At 55.5% G+C, this 18,858-nt stretch overlaps 1 protein-coding gene across 1 annotated transcript in view; it reads left to right on the top strand.

The window, feature by feature from the left end:
• The window catches only part of LOC135324092 (butyrophilin subfamily 1 member A1-like), a 48,628-nt gene that overhangs the window by 2,226 nt on the left and 27,544 nt on the right, over positions 1-18,858 (top strand). Inside the window, exons 2-7 of the mRNA XM_064499546.1 lie at positions 241-341; positions 1,663-1,698; positions 2,551-2,658; positions 4,387-4,407; positions 5,335-5,355; positions 6,656-6,676. Of these exons, the coding sequence (XP_064355616.1) occupies positions 241-341; positions 1,663-1,698; positions 2,551-2,658; positions 4,387-4,407; positions 5,335-5,355; positions 6,656-6,676 (308 nt within the window). The remainder of the gene's footprint in view (positions 1-240; positions 342-1,662; positions 1,699-2,550; positions 2,659-4,386; positions 4,408-5,334; positions 5,356-6,655; positions 6,677-18,858) is intronic.

The raw sequence follows: 18,858 nt of genomic DNA, 5'->3' as shown, positions 1-18,858 counted from the left end.
CTAAGAAGAGTGCTATTAGTAGGAACGTTCTTCTTCATCTGTATGCCAAGGCCCAAGGGTATACACTCAGAATAAGAGAAGGGAACCTTCCTTTGGTGCACAGTTGAAGAGCTGGGCTTCCCTGTAACGTGACAAGGGATGAAGTGAAAAACAATATTTTAAGGAAAGAAAGGCAAGATGTGGTACTTGGGCTAACGGAGGGTTTTGTTATGTTATTTTTCACTGTTTCTTCCCTTGCAGCACACCAGAAATGATGAATTTCTGGGCTCGGAAAGCAAGAAGCAAAGGAACACTCTGTTTCCTCTTCTGTTTTCTACTTCTAATATGTCTTGATTCAACAGGTAAGCAATCCTCCTTCAAATGCTCCCTTCCTATTCTTCATAGTCATGCTGAAGGGGCTTATCTCTATAGGCATTTGCTGTTGTTATCTGCACTGTACCCTACGCAAAGCTATATTCCTACCCAACTGCAGAGGCTGGTGACATGTAGAGGCTTTCTCAACAAAGAGGAAAAGAACCCACAAACCAACCAAAGACATAGCAACAAGCAACCCTGTTCACACATATACCCGTTCAAGCCGCTTGCATTTTCCATATGAAAGAAAGGGGTTTTGCAATACCGCCTTGACCTATCCTCCATATTTTTGAATCCGCTGGTGTTTGACGTTCAGGAAGTCCTGGGGTTCCTCTGGGTGTAGGAACTGCAGTTCTTGCAGTCCTTTCCCAAACCAGGTGAGATGGTCATGTCAGAAATTCTGCCATCTCCACTGCGTATTAAGTCCGTGTGACAGATGAGATACAAGGAAGGCCTAGGCTTTCAGTTAAGCATAGTTAAGCTAACTCAAAGGGTTGTTCTCTTGATAGTAGTAGATTTGCACTGAAACTCCCTTAAGCCACAGCTTTTTCTCCTCTGGCTTGTGTCTTCTACGTTTCTTGCGTGCAACACCTGTCAGAGGTGTTCCCCATTTGGCAGAGCCAAGGATTCCACAAGCAGATGTTAGCAAAGGGCCCGAGGTCTTTGACAAGCATTTGTAAGGATTAGCAATAGGAAGAAGTGGCTGATGGTCTGACAGAACCATGTGATCAGTGCTTGGACACTTATGGAACAAACCTAATGTGACTCCACAGAACCTGGTGGGAACAGGTGGGCAATGTAACCTGGAAGCAGTCTGGCCATGTTTGCACAGACCTAAGTGCAGTCTGAATTATTTTTCCTCTCTGTGAGGCTGTCCTCCTGAGGAAGGAGAGAAACACCTCTTAGCAGACACCCACTCTGTGGGAGGCAGGGACAATACTGTCCACGCTGTAGAGAAGAGAAGGATGACTGGGGCTTTGCTGTTTCCCTGGTTGCACAAACCAGCCCGGGCCTGCCTAGCTCCTGCCTCATACATTTCCCCTTGGTGCTGTGGTGGGATACAGAGGATGGGCATGGGGAGGGGTGGGAAGGTCGTTCATATACATGAACCCCTTGCACTGGGATATGACTGTCCGCAGGAAAGATGAGGTTTCAGTCCAAAGGAGTCACTGTGACAGGAGCAATGCTGGCTCTGTAGCCAGAAGCTGGAGGTATGAAACTCAGCTTTCTGGTACTCATAAGCTCGTTTTGCCTACATGCATGCAGTAAAGAGTGAAAATGGCCTAACAAGCTGTATTTCCATTAAAGGTGTGAAAGGAGAGATCAGGAACAAGGATAAACAAGGTAAGAGACCACACCCAGTTTTAAGAGCAGCTGTGATGATTCTCCAGGTCTCCTGCCTCTGGTGAGGTGACTGCGATCACCCAGTTACTTCTCCCCCCACATCCCTGTATTAACCCTGCCTCACAGTCTGGGATGGTTTCACCTGTTGGGGGACCAAGGCTCCATCTGTGATGAACTCAACTGTCAGCTACCCCTCTTTGCTGTTCTGTATCCACCCCAGCAGCCCTGCCTCCCTTGCCTTCCTGCTCCCCTGCCTGCTTTTTCTCACTACCACAACTTCTGTGAGGAGAGCCCCTGGCAGGAATGGTCGTGACACGGAGAAAGGAGACATCCCTGCAGCAAAATGAGAGCCTTACAAACAACTTCGCACCCTTGCCAGCATTCTCATTCTTTCTCCCAGCCATCTCCCACCCCATGCTCTAACCTTTGCTGGGGTGTTGTCACAGTACCTGCTCAGCTCAGGAAAGTTTCCTGGCCCTACCCAGTTGTGCAGGGCAAAGGACTCCTGGTGCCTTCTTGAAGAGGCTGGATATGTATCCCCTATATCCTCAATTTCCAACTCCTTATTCTCCTTCAGAAAACTTCATATGAAATACACTTTCCACTGCTATGCTTGCAACTTAGATGTTAGAGGTGAAAAGAAAGTTTCTAATGTTGTTCTTGCTTTGATCTGTGCCATTCTCTGAATTGGAAATATTGTACATGCCTCTAGCCTCCTCAGACTCAGTGTCCTTTTGGGCAATCTCAGGAATTAATTTGGAAAGCCAAAATAAAGGTTTTATGTCAAGACACCAAGATACTAGATGATCCAACTTATTCTACTGACATGAAATACTCAATATAATCTTTTAGAAAATGCAGGCTGGTCTGCACCGTTCATCGTGCTAACAACTTTGGCATGCCTCCTCCTCGTTTTTATCCTACTCCTCTGTTCCGTTGGCAATAGACGAAAACAGGAAGGTAAGATTTTGAAGGAACCCTCTGGTATCTTTTGTTCCCTCCATAATGTGAAATTAAACCCAAGAATTTAGTGATAAATCATAGTCACCGAGTGCCATGCCCTCAGGCATCCAAGTCATCCATGGCAAATGTGACAAAAGACAGACAGGAGACTTGTGTTCTTCTGGAGCAAGAGCTGCAGGCAAAGTGAGATCCATAGTAAAAAGAGGATCCCACCATAGGAGTCAGAAGACTATGGGCTCTCACTCCTCTGCTGTGTAATGCATGTTCCATTCCACCGTCATGTCCATTGCTCTGTCACACATGTGTAATCATTTCCACCAGTATTCCACTCACCATTGTTTGGAAAACATCAGGTTTACAGTGGTTAGTTAAATTACAAGAATCCTAGCCTTTCTGTTTTCTACCAGACAAGGCAGAGTCCTGGCCAAAATGTCCCTGTCAGTACAGGTTCAAATCCCAGGCCTATGCAATGAGATGCAAAATTTTCTGCTCAATTTAAAGGATTTTCACACTTTCACCTGCATAGTGCTTTGGTGGTCTTTAGTCCATAAGCTATGGCAACAACCATGCAATACTTGGTTCACTAGCACTTCTGCTTTTCCGAGTATAGCCTCAGACAAGGAAATCCTCAGGAGGAATTGCGAGGAGAAAGCTTCCCTGTGTTTTTACCCACTACTACATTTTTGCGGTGCCAGCAGACAATGCCTTTTGTGGTGTGTTTTTAATGTGTCTTTCTTCTTCTTTGATATGCGAAGAACTAAAAATTAAATGGGATCACTCCAATCTAGCAAAAGGTGGTTTATCTCCCCCCTGCCCCCAAATATCTACTGTGTAGACATTTCACCTTAAGCGTCTTGATTTCACACTGAGTCCGGTCCTTGGAGGTAGATCAGATGAATTTTGAAGTTTTGAAGCTCCAATCTCTTTTCTGAGTAGAAGCTACTCTCTGCTTGACCCCATGTCTGAGATCTGGAAATACAAGTGGGTTCTGTGTGAAATATTTATCTTCTGTGTCCGAAATAGCAATCACAAAGATCCTTTTTGTAATCTGTTTTTTTCCTTATTCTTTTGTATTTTTTTTCTTCTTCTTCAAGATGCCCTTGAGAATACAGAAGGTATTATATTCTGAACAATGGCTAAATGTAAGACATTTCTTAGAAGAAATAAAGGAAAAGCTTACATGTAAAATGCAATTTTCTTTTCCAGGGCAAAAGGAAAAGCAGTTAGGAATGTTTAACTGTACACATCTCTGAGCTTTAAAGGGGAAAGAGGCCACTCTTCTTGTTGCTTCTAACCATGCCATTAGATGTTTTTGCATGGCCAGGGTTGGTGTGAAGCAACTTGGCTCTCTGCCAGTTCTTCTTCAGGGATGAGGCTGCTATTGCATCGGAATTAGTGCAGTCGAGCTACATGTGTTGATAGCTTATATATATATTTATGTCCTGTGAGTTTTTCCACATTCTGCCATTGACTTTGGCCACCTGAGCAGGAGATCCAAGAGGCAGCAGGCTGGCAGGCCAGGCAGCGCACAGAGGGGTAATCAGTAGGCATCAGGCAGAAATGGCAACACAGACAGTTGTGGGTGAGGAAGGGGTTTGGGTGCCTAGAGAGAGTTGGAAAGGGTTTGCCCTGTCACAGACTTCTTCCCAGAGAGAAGCTCTGTTTACTTCTTTCCAATTCAAACTGACAACATCCATATATTAAAAAACATCTTTTATTTTGCAGTGCCACTCTTGTCAGAGTATGGTAAGTGTCCCTTTGCTTTGCAAATAAGCCCTTGAAAAATACATTTAAAGATGTGGGCTAATGTCTGTAAGGGATTACCACCCTGCACTTGGATGGAGTGGGCTGTTTCCCCTTCCCTGTGGCAGTACAGAGTATTTGTTTATACAAATGTGGCATTTTAAGAACATTGGTAGTTACTGAAACTGGTAAATAGGTCAAACACAATTTCTAGAAGACAGGGTGAATAAGAATCCATGGGCAGAGGGAGAAGAATGACACCAGATGCAGTCCCATTATATGAGGAGCTGAACAGAATCGACAAACAGAGACCGTAGAGTGATGGCAGGAGTGCCACGGATGTTAGAATAGGAGAGAGGGGAAAAGATTGAAAGAGTCAGGCAAAAAAGGCAGAGACAAAGAATGATGGAAGGAAAGAAGGAAGGAAGTGTAAAGGCTATGGAAAAGGAAGGGAGAGAGGGAAGAAAGAAAAGCATCAGGAGCCCTGTAAGCCAAAGTCATCTTGTGTGTTCTCTCTTTGGCTCAGTGGATACCCACAGCGGTTGCCTCTATTTGGCTGGGTCATAAAAGCTGCCAAGATATTTCTGAGAGCAAGGCTTGGTGTCAGCACAGTCCTGGACTAGTTGATGAGGCTTGTTGACTTCTCAGGTGGATCAGAGCCTTAACGAGGTGTTCCTTTTAGTGTTCTATGCAACTCATCCACCACGTCAAGCTTGCTGGGAGGGTCCCTCTCTGCCTTCCCCTCACGACAGAAGCATACCCCATATTATGCAGCATGACCTGGCAGGTCTGGCTTGTAAAACACTTAGGAAACTCAAAGGAATCTGTTATTTTCTTAGAAGCACCAAAACCATAGTAGCATGCTCCCCCAGGGCTTCAAGGAATCCATCCAGCAGCAGTTTGTAATGCGGCCTTTGCTTTCCTTTGCAGGCCAACTGCAAGGCCAGCTAGGTGAGTGAGTGCGTGGTGGCGGGTGAGGGAGGCTGCTTGTTGCCAGAGGGGAAGGTGGGAATGGGGAGCGCAGTGTGTGCCTGGAGGCAGCCCTTTGCCTGGCCGGCCAGGCAGGAAGCCTGCTGCTTGCTCCAAAGGTGTCCCTTGCCCTGCCGCCCTCTACGGCCACCACTGCTTTGGAGGGCTGCAGTCAGCTGGCAGCAGGGAAGGAGGGAGTGCATGAGGAAGGAATAAACAAAGGAGAGGAGATAGAAGAAAGTTGGTGAAGTTTGGAAGGAAGGAAGAGAAGATGGAGGGCGGACGCATGGAGTAGAGAGACTGTGGGAAGTGAACGACATGTCAATATTGCCTGTCCTGTGAGGAAAGGTCAGCTGGGGTGAGCTCTCTTTGGCACAGGTGGGTGTCCACAGCGGAGGCCTCGGTTTAGCTGTGTGACGCCAGGTGCCCAGGGGTTTCCCAGGGCAGGGCTGGACATCAGCACGGCCTGGGCCTACTTGCCCCAGGCTGCCATCTTCCGCCAAGAAGCAGTGGTCTGCTAGGGTCCTGCCCGCAGTGCTTTTGCAATCCATCCAGCAGCAGTTTGTAATGGGGCCTTTGCTTTCCTTTGCAGAGCAACTGCAAGGCCAGCTAGGTGAGTGCGTGCGTGGTGGCGGGTGAGGGAGGCTGCTTGTTGCCAGAGGGGAAGGTGGGAATGGGGAGCGCGGTGTGTGCCTGGAGGCAGCCCTTGGCCAGGCATGCCAGGCAGGAAGCCTGCTGCTTGCCTCCAAAGGTGTCCCTTGCCCTGCCACCCTCCGCTGCCACGGCAGCCCTGGCAAGCTGGACTGAGCAGGCAGCAGGGCCTGGAAGCCAGAAGAGCTGCCATTCTTCGGAAGGCTCTCTCTCCACAGCACCAACACCTCTCCTTTCTGCTTCCCTTTGCCTTTTACAGACCGCCTGCTGGAAGAGCACAGTAAGGGCCCTTTCCCTTCTGCTACTTCTTGGGCAACCGTGAAGTGCTGAGACCTCCTTGGGGTACCTGCGCAGCTCAGGAAAGCCTCCTGGCCTCACCCCATTTTGCAGGCACACATGACGTTGTGATAATCAAGGGCCTGTAGAAAGGGAAGGTCATGACGTCAAAGGCTCTCCTTGTGCCCTGGGTTGAGAGGTTGGTCCTGGAGTGGCTGGGGCGCAGAAGCTGGCCCGGGCTGGGAGCTCCAACGAGGGGAAAGGAGAAGTCACCAAGTGCCTGGGTGGGGAGCCGTGGTGGGGTGTGAGCGCAGTGCCCTGTCTTTGCTAAGTGCCTCTTCCCTTGCTTTTCTAGCTCATGCGAAGGAGGAGAAGGGTAAGTGGTCTGTGCCGCCTGGGACATAGCCCTTCTGGAGAGGTGCCGTGGCGAGAGGCAGCTGCTGGTGTCCCAAGCCCCGGGGCTTCTTGCGGCAGGCAAGGAGCCCACAGTTGTGAGCATTAGTGGAGCTGCTGCCCATGCAGAGGCTGCCCAGTGGAGGTCTTTGTCTGCAGTTGCAACCTGCCCGGCAGGCTTGTGTGCGGAAAAAGAGCACGTGGGCAGGAGGCAGAGAGGGCCGGATGGCAGAAGCAAAAGGAGGTGCGAGGGAAGGAAGGAACAAAGGTGAGGAGAGAAGGAAGCAATAAGGAGGGCAAGAAGGAGGGCAGGAAGCCATCTGGCTGAGTGGAAGCGAAGGGAATGGTGGAAGCGTGTGAGGGCAGAAGGGCATGAGGAAGGAATTTCAGAAGGAAGGCTGGAGGGCAGGAAGGAAGGGTGAAATGAAGGAAGCAAGGCCTGCAAGAAGGCTTTGGATGGATTGGGGGAAGGGTGGAGCAGAGGCCAGAAGGGGTAAAGATGGGCGTGAGAGAAGGGAGAAAGGTGGTGTGGGGGGAGCATGAATTCTGGGGTGAGCAAAATTCAGCTTGCGTTAGGTCTCTTTGGCTCAGGCGGGTGTCCACAGCAGTGGCCTCAGTTTAGCTGTGTGACGCCAGGTGCCGAGTGGGTTTTCCAGGGCAGGGCTGGACATCAGCACGGCCTGGGCCTACTTGCCCCAGGCTACCGTCTTCTGCCCAGAAGCAGTGGTCTGCTAGGGTCCTGCCCGCAGTGCTTTTGCAATCCATCCAGCAGCAGTTTGTAATGGGGCCTTTGCTTTCCTTTGCAGGCCAACTGCAAGGCCAGCTAGGTGAGTGAGTGCGTGGTGGCGGGTGAGGGAGGCTGCTTGCTGCCAGAGGGGAAGGTGGGAATGGGGAGCGCGGTGTGTGCCTGGAGGCAGCCCTTTGCCCGGCTGGCCAGGCAGGAAGCCTGCTGCTTGCCTCCAAAGGTGTCCCTTGCCCTGCTGCCCTCCACGGCCACCACTGCTTTGGAGGGCTGCAGTGAGCAGGCAGCAGGAAAGCAGGAGGGAGGGAAGCCCTTCAGGTGGAAGGGTCCGGAAGGGAACGGTTGTGGAAGTGTGGAATGGCAGGATGGAAGGAAGCCGGTAATGGAAAGGATTAACGGGCGGGAGGGAAGGAGGGAGGAAGCACGGAAGGAAGAAACGCAGGAGAGGAAAGAGAGGAAAGTTGGTGAAGGTTGGAAGGAAGGAAGAGAAGATGGAGGGCGGACACATGGAGTAGAGAGACTGTGGGAAGTGAGGGCTATGTGAAAATTGCCTGTCCTGTGAGGAAAGGTCAGCTGGGGTGAGCTCTCTTTGGCGCAAGTGGGTGTCCACAGCGGTGGCCTCGGTTTAGTTATGTGACGGCAGGTGCCGAGTGGGTTTTCCAGGGCAGGGCTGGACATCAGCACGGCCTGGGCCTACTTGCCCCAGGCTGCCATCTTCTGCCCAGAAGCAGTGGTCTGCTAGGGTCATGCCCGCAGTGCTTTTGCAATCCATCCAGCAGCAGTTTGTAATGGGGCCTTTGCTTTCCTTTGCAGGCCAACTGCAAGGCCAGCTAGGTGAGTGAGTGCGTGGTGGCGGGTGAGGGAGGCTGCTTGTTGCCAGAGGGGAAGGTGGGAATGGGGAGCGCGGTGTGTGTATGGAGGCAGCCCTTGGCCAGGCATGCCAGGCAGGAAGCCTGCTGCTTGCCTCCAAAGGTGTCCCTTGCCCTGCCACCCTCTGCTGCCACGGCAGCCCTGGCAAGCTGGACTGAGCAGGCAGCAGGGCCTGGAAGCCAGAAGAGCTGCCATTCTTTGGAAGGCTCTCTCTCCACAGCACCAACACCTCTCCTTTCTGCTTCCCTTTGCCTTTTACAGACCGCCTGCTGGAAGAGCACAGTAAGCGCCCTTTCCCTTCTGCTACTTCTTGGGCAACCGTGAAGTGCTGAGACCTCCTTGGGGTACCTGCGCAGCTCAGGAAAGCCTCCTGGCCTCACCCCATTTTGCAGGCACACATGACGTTGTGATAATCAAGGGCCTGTAGAAAGGGAAGGTCATGACGTCAAAGGCTCTCCTTGCGCCCTGGGTTGAGAGGTTGGTCCTGGAGTGGCTGGGGCGCAGAAGCTGGCCCGGGCTGGGAGCTCCAACGAGGGGAAAGGAGAAGTCACCAAGTGCCTGGGTGGGGAGCCGTGGTGGGGTGTGAGCGCAGTGCCCTGTCTTTGCTAAGTGCCTCTTCCCTTGCTTTTCTAGCTCATGCGAAGGAGGAGAAGGGTAAGTGGTCTGTGCCGCCTGGGACATGGCCCTTCTGGAGAGGTGCCGTGGTGAGAGGCAGCTGCTGGTGTCCCAAGCCCCGGGGCTTCTTGCAGCAGGCAAGGAGCCCATAGTTGTGAGCATTAGTGGAGCTGCTGCCCATGCAGAGGCTGCCCAGTGGAGGTCTTTGTCTGCAGTTGCAACCTGCCGGCAGGCTTGTGTGCGGAAAAAGAGCACGTGGGCAGGAGGCAGAGAGGGCCGGATGGCAGAAGCGAAAGGAGGTGCGAGGGAAGGAAGGAACAAAGGTGAGGAGAGAAGGAAGCAATAAGGAGGCAAGAAGGAGGGCAGGAAGCCATCTGGCTGAGTGGAAGCAAAGGGAATGGTGGAAGCGTGTGAGGGCAGAAGGGCATGAGGAAGGAATTTCAGAAGGAAGGCTGGAGGGCAGGAAGGAAGGGTGAAATGAAGGAAGCAAGGCCTGCAAGAAGGCTTTGGATGGATTGGGGGAAGGGTGGAGCAGAGGCCAGAAGGGGTAAAGATGGGCGTGAGAGAAGGGAGAAAGGTGGTGTGGGGGGAGCATGAATTCTGGGGTGAGCAAAATTCAGCTTGCGTGAGGTCTCTTTGGCTCAGGCGGGTGTCCACAGCAGTGGCCTCAGTTTAGCTGTGTGACGCCAGGTGCCGAGTGGGTTTTCCAGGGCAGGGCTGGACATCAGCACGGCCTGGGCCTACTTGCCCCAGGCTACCGTCTTCTGCCCAGAAGCAGTGGTCTGCTAGGGTCCTGCCCGCAGTGCTTTTGCAATCCATCCAGCAGCAGTTTGTAATGGGGCCTTTGCTTTCCTTTGCAGGCCAACTGCAAGGCCAGCTAGGTGAGTGCGTGCGTGGTGGCGGGTGAGGGAGGCTGCTTGCTGCCAGAGGGGAAGGTGGGAATGGGGAGCGCAGTGTGTGCCTGGAGGCAGCCCTTTGCCTGGGCGGCCAGGCAGGAAGCCTGCTGCTTGCCTCCAAAGGTGTCCCTTGCCCTGCTGCCCTCCGTGGCCACCACTGCTTTGGAGGGCTGCAGTGAGCAGGCAGCAGGAAAGCAGGAGGGAGGGAAGCCCTTCAGGTGGAAGGGTCCGGAAGGGAACGGTTGTGGAAGTGTGGAATGGCAGGATGGAAGGAAGCCGGTAATGGAAAGGATTAACGGGCGGGAGGGAAGGAGGGAGGAAGCGCGGAAGGAAGAAACGCAGGAGAGGAAAGAGAGGAAAGTTGGTGAAGGTTGGAAGGAAGGAAGAGAAGATGGAGGGCGGACACATGGAGTAGAGAGACTGTGGGAAGTGAGGGCTATGTGAAAATTGCCTGTCCTGTGAGGAAAGGTCAGCTGGGGTGAGCTCTCTTTGGCACAGGTGGGTGTCCACAGCGGTGGCCTCGGTTTAGCTGTGTGACGCCAGGTGCCCAGGGGTTTCCCAGGGCAGGGCTGGACATCAGCACGGCCTGGGCCTACTTGCCCCAGGCTGCCATCTTCTGCCCAGAAGCAGTGGTCTGCTAGGGTCCTGCCCGCAGTGCTTTTGCAATCCATCCAGCAGCAGTTTGTAATGGGGCCTTTGCTTTCCTTTGCAGGCCAACTGCAAGGCCAGCTAGGTGAGTGCGTGCGTGGTGGCGGGTGAGGGAGGCTGCTTGTTGCCAGAGGGGAAGGTGGGAATGGGGAGCGCGGTGTGTGTATGGAGGCAGCCCTTGGCCCGGCTGGCCAGGCAGGAAGCCTGCTGCTTGCCTCCAAAGGTGTCCCTTGCCCTGCCACCCTCCGCTGCCACGGCAGCCCTGGCAAGCTGGACTGAGCAGGCAGCAGGGCCTGGAAGCCAGAAGAGCTGCCATTCTTCGGAAGGCTCTCTCTCCACAGCACCAACACCTCTCCTTTCTGCTTCCCTTTGCCTTTTACAGACCGCCTGCTGGAAGAGCACAGTAAGGGCCCTTTCCCTTCTGCTACTTCTTGGGCAACCGTGAAGTGCTGAGACCTCCTTGGGGTACCTGCGCAGCTCAGGAAAGCCTCCTGGCCTCACCCCATTTTGCAGGCACACATGACGTTGTGATAATCAAGGGCCTGTAGAAAGGGAAGGTCATGACGTCAAAGGCTCTCCTTGCGCCCTGGGTTGAGAGGTTGGTCCTGGAGTGGCTGGGGCGCAGAAGCTGGCCCGGGCTGGGAGCTCCAACGAGGGGAAAGGAGAAGTCACCAAGTGCCTGGGTGGGGAGCCGTGGTGGGGTGTGAGCGCAGTGCCCTGTCTTTGCTAAGTGCCTCTTCCCTTGCTTTTCTAGCTCATGCGAAGGAGGAGAAGGGTAAGTGGTCTGTGCCGCCTGGGACATGGCCCTTCTGGAGAGGTGCCGTGGCGAGAGGCAGCTGCTGGTGTCCCAAGCCCCGGGGCTTCTTGCGGCAGGCAAGGAGCCCATAGTTGTGAGCATTAGTGGAGCTGCTGCCCATGCAGAGGCTGCCCAGTGGAGGTCTTTGTCTGCAGTTGCAACCTGCCGGCAGGCTTGTGTGCGGAAAAAGAGCACGTGGGCAGGAGGCAGAGAGGGCCGGATGGCAGAAGCGAAAGGAGGTGCGAGGGAAGGAAGGAACAAAGGTGAGGAGAGAAGGAAGCAATAAGGAGGCAAGAAGGAGGGCAGGAAGCCATCTGGCTGAGTGGAAGCAAAGGGAATGGTGGAAGCGTGTGAGGGCAGAAGGGCATGAGGAAGGAATTTCAGAAGGAAGGCTGGAGGGCAGGAAGGAAGGGTGAAATGAAGGAAGCAAGGCCTGCAAGAAGGCTTTGGATGGATTGGGGGAAGGGTGGAGCAGAGGCCAGAAGGGGTAAAGATGGGCGTGAGAGAAGGGAGAAAGGTGGTGTGGGGGGAGCATGAATTCTGGGGTGAGCAAAATTCAGCTTGCGTGAGGTCTCTTTGGCTCAGGCGGGTGTCCACAGCAGTGGCCTCAGTTTAGCTGTGTGACGCCAGGTGCCGAGTGGGTTTTCCAGGGCAGGGCTGGACATCAGCACGGCCTGGGCCTACTTGCCCCAGGCTACCGTCTTCTGCCCAGAAGCAGTGGTCTGCTAGGGTCCTGCCCGCAGTGCTTTTGCAATCCATCCAGCAGCAGTTTGTAATGGGGCCTTTGCTTTCCTTTGCAGGCCAACTGCAAGGCCAGCTAGGTGAGTGCGTGCGTGGTGGCGGGTGAGGGAGGCTGCTTGCTGCCAGAGGGGAAGGTGGGAATGGGGAGCGCAGTGTGTGCCTGGAGGCAGCCCTTTGCCTGGCTGGCCAGGCAGGAAGCCTGCTGCTTGCCTCCAAAGGTGTCCCTTGCCCTGCTGCCCTCCGCGGCCACCACTGCTTTGGAGGGCTGCAGTGAGCAGGCAGCAGGAAAGCAGGAGGGAGGGAAGCCCTTCAGGTGGAAGGGTCCGGAAGGGAACGGTTGTGGAAGTGTGGAATGGCAGGATGGAAGGAAGCCGGTAATGGAAAGGATTAACGGGCGGGAGGGAAGGAGGGAGGAAGCGCGGAAGGAAGAAACGCAGGAGAGGAAAGAGAGGAAAGTTGGTGAAGGTTGGAAGGAAGGAAGAGAAGATGGAGGGCGGACACATGGAGTAGAGAGACTGTGGGAAGTGAGGGCTATGTGAAAATTGCCTGTCCTGTGAGGAAAGGTCAGCTGGGGTGAGCTCTCTTTGGCACAAGTGGGTGTCCACAGCGGTGGCCTCGGTTTAGTTATGTGACGGCAGGTGCCGAGTGGGTTTTCCAGGGCAGGGCTGGACATCAGCACGGCCTGGGCCTACTTGCCCCAGGCTGCCATCTTCTGCCCAGAAGCAGTGGTCTGCTAGGGTCATGCCCGCAGTGCTTTTGCAATCCATCCAGCAGCAGTTTGTAATGGGGCCTTTGCTTTCCTTTGCAGGCCAACTGCAAGGCCAGCTAGGTGAGTGAGTGCGTGGTGGCGGGTGAGGGAGGCTGCTTGTTGCCAGAGGGGAAGGTGGGAATGGGGAGCGCGGTGTGTGTATGGAGGCAGCCCTTGGCCAGGCATGCCAGGCAGGAAGCCTGCTGCTTGCCTCCAAAGGTGTCCCTTGCCCTGCCACCCTCTGCTGCCACGGCAGCCCTGGCAAGCTGGACTGAGCAGGCAGCAGGGCCTGGAAGCCAGAAGAGCTGCCATTCTTTGGAAGGCTCTCTCTCCACAGCACCAACACCTCTCCTTTCTGCTTCCCTTTGCCTTTTACAGACCGCCTGCTGGAAGAGCACAGTAAGCGCCCTTTCCCTTCTGCTACTTCTTGGGCAACCGTGAAGTGCTGAGACCTCCTTGGGGTACCTGCGCAGCTCAGGAAAGCCTCCTGGCCTCACCCCATTTTGCAGGCACACATGACGTTGTGATAATCAAGGGCCTGTAGAAAGGGAAGGTCATGACGTCAAAGGCTCTCCTTGCGCCCTGGGTTGAGAGGTTGGTCCTGGAGTGGCTGGGGCGCAGAAGCTGGCCCGGGCTGGGAGCTCCAACGAGGGGAAAGGAGAAGTCACCAAGTGCCTGGGTGGGGAGCCGTGGTGGGGTGTGAGCGCAGTGCCCTGTCTTTGCTAAGTGCCTCTTCCCTTGCTTTTCTAGCTCATGCGAAGGAGGAGAAGGGTAAGTGGTCTGTGCCGCCTGGGACATGGCCCTTCTGGAGAGGTGCCGTGGTGAGAGGCAGCTGCTGGTGTCCCAAGCCCCGGGGCTTCTTGCAGCAGGCAAGGAGCCCATAGTTGTGAGCATTAGTGGAGCTGCTGCCCATGCAGAGGCTGCCCAGTGGAGGTCTTTGTCTGCAGTTGCAACCTGCCGGCAGGCTTGTGTGCGGAAAAAGAGCACGTGGGCAGGAGGCAGAGAGGGCCGGATGGCAGAAGCGAAAGGAGGTGCGAGGGAAGGAAGGAACAAAGGTGAGGAGAGAAGGAAGCAATAAGGAGGCAAGAAGGAGGGCAGGAAGCCATCTGGCTGAGTGGAAGCAAAGGGAATGGTGGAAGCGTGTGAGGGCAGAAGGGCATGAGGAAGGAATTTCAGAAGGAAGGCTGGAGGGCAGGAAGGAAGGGTGAAATGAAGGAAGCAAGGCCTGCAAGAAGGCTTTGGATGGATTGGGGGAAGGGTGGAGCAGAGGCCAGAAGGGGTAAAGATGGGCGTGAGAGAAGGGAGAAAGGTGGTGTGGGGGGAGCATGAATTCTGGGGTGAGCAAAATTCAGCTTGCGTGAGGTCTCTTTGGCTCAGGCGGGTGTCCACAGCAGTGGCCTCAGTTTAGCTGTGTGACGCCAGGTGCCGAGTGGGTTTTCCAGGGCAGGGCTGGACATCAGCACGGCCTGGGCCTACTTGCCCCAGGCTACCGTCTTCTGCCCAGAAGCAGTGGTCTGCTAGGGTCCTGCCCGCAGTGCTTTTGCAATCCATCCAGCAGCAGTTTGTAATGGGGCCTTTGCTTTCCTTTGCAGGCCAACTGCAAGGCCAGCTAGGTGAGTGCGTGCGTGGTGGCGGGTGAGGGAGGCTGCTTGCTGCCAGAGGGGAAGGTGGGAATGGGGAGCGCAGTGTGTGCCTGGAGGCAGCCCTTTGCCTGGGCGGCCAGGCAGGAAGCCTGCTGCTTGCCTCCAAAGGTGTCCCTTGCCCTGCTGCCCTCCGCGGCCACCACTGCTTTGGAGGGCTGCAGTGAGCAGGCAGCAGGAAAGCAGGAGGGAGGGAAGCCCTTCAGGTGGAAGGGTCCGGAAGGGAACGGTTGTGGAAGTGTGGAATGGCAGGATGGAAGGAAGCCGGTAATGGAAAGGATTAACGGGCGGGAGGGAAGGAGGGAGGAAGCGCGGAAGGAAGAAACGCAGGAGAGGAAAGAGAGGAAAGTTGGTGAAGGTTGGAAGGAAGGAAGAGAAGATGGAGGGCGGACACATGGAGTAGAGAGACTGTGGGAAGTGAGGGCTATGTGAAAATTGCCTGTCCTGTGAGGAAAGGTCAGCTGGGGTGAGCTCTCTTTGGCACAGGTGGGTGTCCACAGCGGTGGCCTCGGTTTAGCTGTGTGACGCCAGGTGCCCAGGGGTTTCCCAGGGCAGGGCTGGACATCAGCACGGCCTGGGCCTACTTGCCCCAGGCTGCCATCTTCTGCCCAGAAGCAGTGGTCTGCTAGGGTCCTGCCCGCAGTGCTTTTGCAATCCATCCAGCAGCAGTTTGTAATGGGGCCTTTGCTTTCCTTTGCAGGCCAACTGCAAGGCCAGCTAGGTGAGTGCGTGCGTGGTGGCGGGTGAGGGAGGCTGCTTGTTGCCAGAGGGGAAGGTGGGAATGGGGAGCGCGGTGTGTGTATGGAGGCAGCCCTTGGCCCGGCTGGCCAGGCAGGAAGCCTGCTGCTTGCCTCCAAAGGTGTCCCTTGCCCTGCCACCCTCCGCTGCCACGGCAGCCCTGGCAAGCTGGACTGAGCAGGCAGCAGGGCCTGGAAGCCAGAAGAGCTGCCATTCTTCGGAAGGCTCTCTCTCCACAGCACCAACACCTCTCCTTTCTGCTTCCCTTTGCCTTTTACAGACCGCCTGCTGGAAGAGCACAGTAAGCGCCCTTTCCCTTCTGCTACTTCTTGGGCAACCGTGAAGTGCTGAGACCTCCTTGGGGTACCTGCGCAGCTCAGGAAAGCCTCCTGGCCTCACCCCATTTTGCAGGCACACATGACGTTGTGATAATCAAGGGCCTGTAGAAAGGGAAGGTCATGACGTCAAAGGCTCTCCTTGTGCCCTGGGTTGAGAGGTTGGTCCTGGAGTGGCTGGGGCGCAGAAGCTGGCCCGGGCTGGGAGCTCCAACGAGGGGATAGGAGAAGTCACCAAGTGCCTGGGTGGGGAGCCGTGGTGGGGTGTGAGCGCAGTGCCCTGTCTTTGCTAAGTGCCTCTTCCCTTGCTTTTCTAGCTCATGCGAAGGAGGAGAAGGGTAAGTGGTCTGTGCCGCCTGGGACATAGCCCTTCTGGAGAGGTGCCGTGGCGAGAGGCAGCTGCTGGTGTCCCAAGCCCCGGGGCTTCTTGCGGCAGGCAAGGAGCCCACAGTTGTGAGCATTAGTGGAGCTGCTGCCCATGCAGAGGCTGCCCAGTGGAGGTCTTTGTCTGCAGTTGCAACCTGCCCGGCAGGCTTGTGTGCGGAAAAAGAGCACGTGGGCAGGAGGCAGAGAGGGCCGGATGGCAGAAGCATAAGGAGGTGCGAGGGAAGGAAGGAACAAAGGTGAGGAGAGAAGGAAGCAATAAGGAGGGCAAGAAGGAGGGCAGGAAGCCATCTGGCTGAGTGGAAGCGAAGGGAATGGTGGAAGCGTGTGAGGGCAGAAGGGCATGAGGAAGGAATTTCAGAAGGAAGGCTGGAGGGCAGGAAGGAAGGGTGAAACGAAGGAAGCAAGGCCTGCAAGAAGGCTTTGGATGGATTGGGGGAAGGGTGGAGCAGAGGCCAGAAGGGGTAAAGATGGGCGTGAGAGAAGGGAGAAAGGTGGTGTGGGGGGAGCATGAATTCTGGGGTGAGCAAAATTCAGCTTGCGTGAGGTCTCTTTGGCTCAGGCGGGTGTCCACAGCAGTGGCCTCAGTTTAGCTGTGTGACGCCAGGTGCCGAGTGGGTTTTCCAGGGCAGGGCTGGACATCAGCACGGCCTGGGCCTACTTGCCCCAGGCTACCGTCTTCTGCCCAGAAGCAGTGGTCTGCTAGGGTCCTGCCCGCAGTGCTTTTGCAATCCATCCAGCAGCAGTTTGTAATGGGGCCTTTGCTTTCCTTTGCAGGCCAACTGCAAGGCCAGCTAGGTGAGTGCGTGCGTGGTGGCGGGTGAGGGAGGCTGCTTGCTGCCAGAGGGGAAGGTGGGAATGGGGAGCGCGGTGTGTGCCTGGAGGCAGCCCTTTGCCCGGCTGGCCAGGCAGGAAGCCTGCTGCTTGCCTCCAAAGGTGTCCCTTGCCCTGCTGCCCTCCGCGGCCACCACTGCTTTGGAGGGCTGCAGTGAGCAGGCAGCAGGAAAGCAGGAGGGAGGGAAGCCCTTCAGGTGGAAGGGTCCGGAAGGGAACGGTTGTGGAAGTGTGGAATGGCAGGATGGAAAGAAGCCGGTAATGGAAAGGATTAACGGGCGGGAGGGAAGGAGGGAGGAAGCACGGAAGGAAGAAACGCAGGAGAGGAAAGAGAGGAAAGTTGGTGAAGGTTGGAAGGAAGGAAGAGAAGATGGAGGGCGGACACATGGAGTAGAGAGACTGTGGGAAGTGAGGGCTATGTGAAAATTGCCTGTCCTGTGAGGAAAGGTCAGCTGGGGTGAGCTCTCTTTGGCGCAAGTGGGTGTCCACAGCGGTGGCCTCGGTTTAGTTATGTGACGGCAGGTGCCGAGTGGGTTTCCCAGGGCAGGGCTGGACATCAGCACGGCCTGGGCCTACTTGCCCCAGGCTGCCATCTTCTGCCAAGAAGCAGTGGTCTGCTAGGGTCCTGCCCGCAGTGCTTTTGCAATCCATCCAGCAGCAGTTTGTAATGGGGCCTTTGCTTTCCTTTGCAGGCCAACTGCAAGGCCAGCTAGGTGAGTGAGTGCGTGGTGGCGGGTGAGGGAGGCTGCTTGTTGCCAGAGGGGAAGGTGGGAATGGGGAGCGCGGTGTGTGTATGGAGGCAGCCCTTGGCCAGGCATGCCAGGCAGGAAGCCTGCTGCTTGCCTCCAAAGGTGTCCCTTGCCCTGCCACCCTCTGCTGCCACGGCAGCCCTGGCAAGCTGGACTGAGCAGGCAGCAGGGCCTGGAAGCCAGAAGAGCTGCCATTCTTTGGAAGGCTCTCTCTCCACAACACCAACACCTCTCCTTTCTGCTTCCCTTTGCCTTTTACAGACCGCCTGCTGGAAGAGCACAGTAAGCGCCCTTTCCCTTCTGCTACTTCTTGGGCAACCGTGAAGTGCTGAGACCTCCTTGGGGTACCTGCGCAGCTCAGGAAAGCCTCCTGGCCTCACCCCATTTTGCAGGCACACATGACGTTGTGATAATCAAGGGCCTGTAGAAAGGGAAGGTCATGACGTCAAAGGCTCTCCTTGCGCCCTGGGTTGAGAGGTTGGTCCTGGAGTGGCTGGGGCGCAGAAGCTGGCCCGGGCTGGGAGCTCCAACGAGGGGAAAGGAGAAGTCACCAAGTGCCTGGGTGGGGAGCCGTGGTGGGGTGTGAGCGCAGTGCCCTGTCTTTGCTAAGTGCCTCTTCCCTTGCTTTTCTAGCTCATGCGAAGGAGGAGAAGGGTAAGTGGTCTGTGCCGCCTGGGACATGGCCCTTCTGGAGAGGTGCCGTGGCGAGAGGCAGCTGCTGGTGTCCCAAGCCCCGGGGCTTCTTGCGGCAGGCAAGGAGCCCACAGTTGTGAGCATTAGTGGAGCTGCTGCCCATGCAGAGGCTGCCCAGTGGAGGTCTTTGTCTGCAGTTGCAACCTGCCCGGCAGGCTTGTGTGCGGAAAAAGAGCACGTGGGCAGGAGGCAGAGAGGGCCGGATGGCAGAAGCGAAAGGAGGTGCGAGGGAAGGAAGGAACAAAGGTGAGGAGAGAAGGAAGCAATAAGGAGGCAAGAAGGAGGGCAGGAAGCCATCTGGCTGAGTGGAAGCAAAGGGAATGGTGGAAGCGTGTGAGGGCAGAAGGGCATGAGGAAGGAATTTCAGAAGGAAGGCTGGAGGGCAGGAAGGAAGGGTGAAATGAAGGAAGCAAGGCCTGCAAGAAGGCTTTGGATGGATTGGGGGAAGGGTGGAGCAGAGGCCAGAAGGGGTAAAGATGGGCGTGAGAGAAGGGAGAAAGGTGGTGTGGGGGGAGCATGAATTCTGGGGTGAGCAAAATTCAGCTTGCGTGAGGTCTCTTTGGCTCAGGCGGGTGTCCACAGCAGTGGCCTCAGTTTAGCTGTGTGACGCCAGGTGCCGAGTGGGTTTTCCAGGGCAGGGCTGGACATCAGCACGGCCTGGGCCTACTTGCCCCAGGCTACCGTCTTCTGCCCAGAAGCAGTGGTCTGCTAGGGTCCTGCCCACAGTGCTTTTGCA

This window comes from Dromaius novaehollandiae, chromosome 31 (genome assembly GCF_036370855.1).
Source record: "Dromaius novaehollandiae isolate bDroNov1 chromosome 31, bDroNov1.hap1, whole genome shotgun sequence".
Taxonomy (NCBI): domain Eukaryota; kingdom Metazoa; phylum Chordata; class Aves; order Casuariiformes; family Dromaiidae; genus Dromaius; species Dromaius novaehollandiae.
Note: the sequence above shows the minus strand (reverse complement) of the source record. Positions and strands in the feature narration are given on the sequence as shown.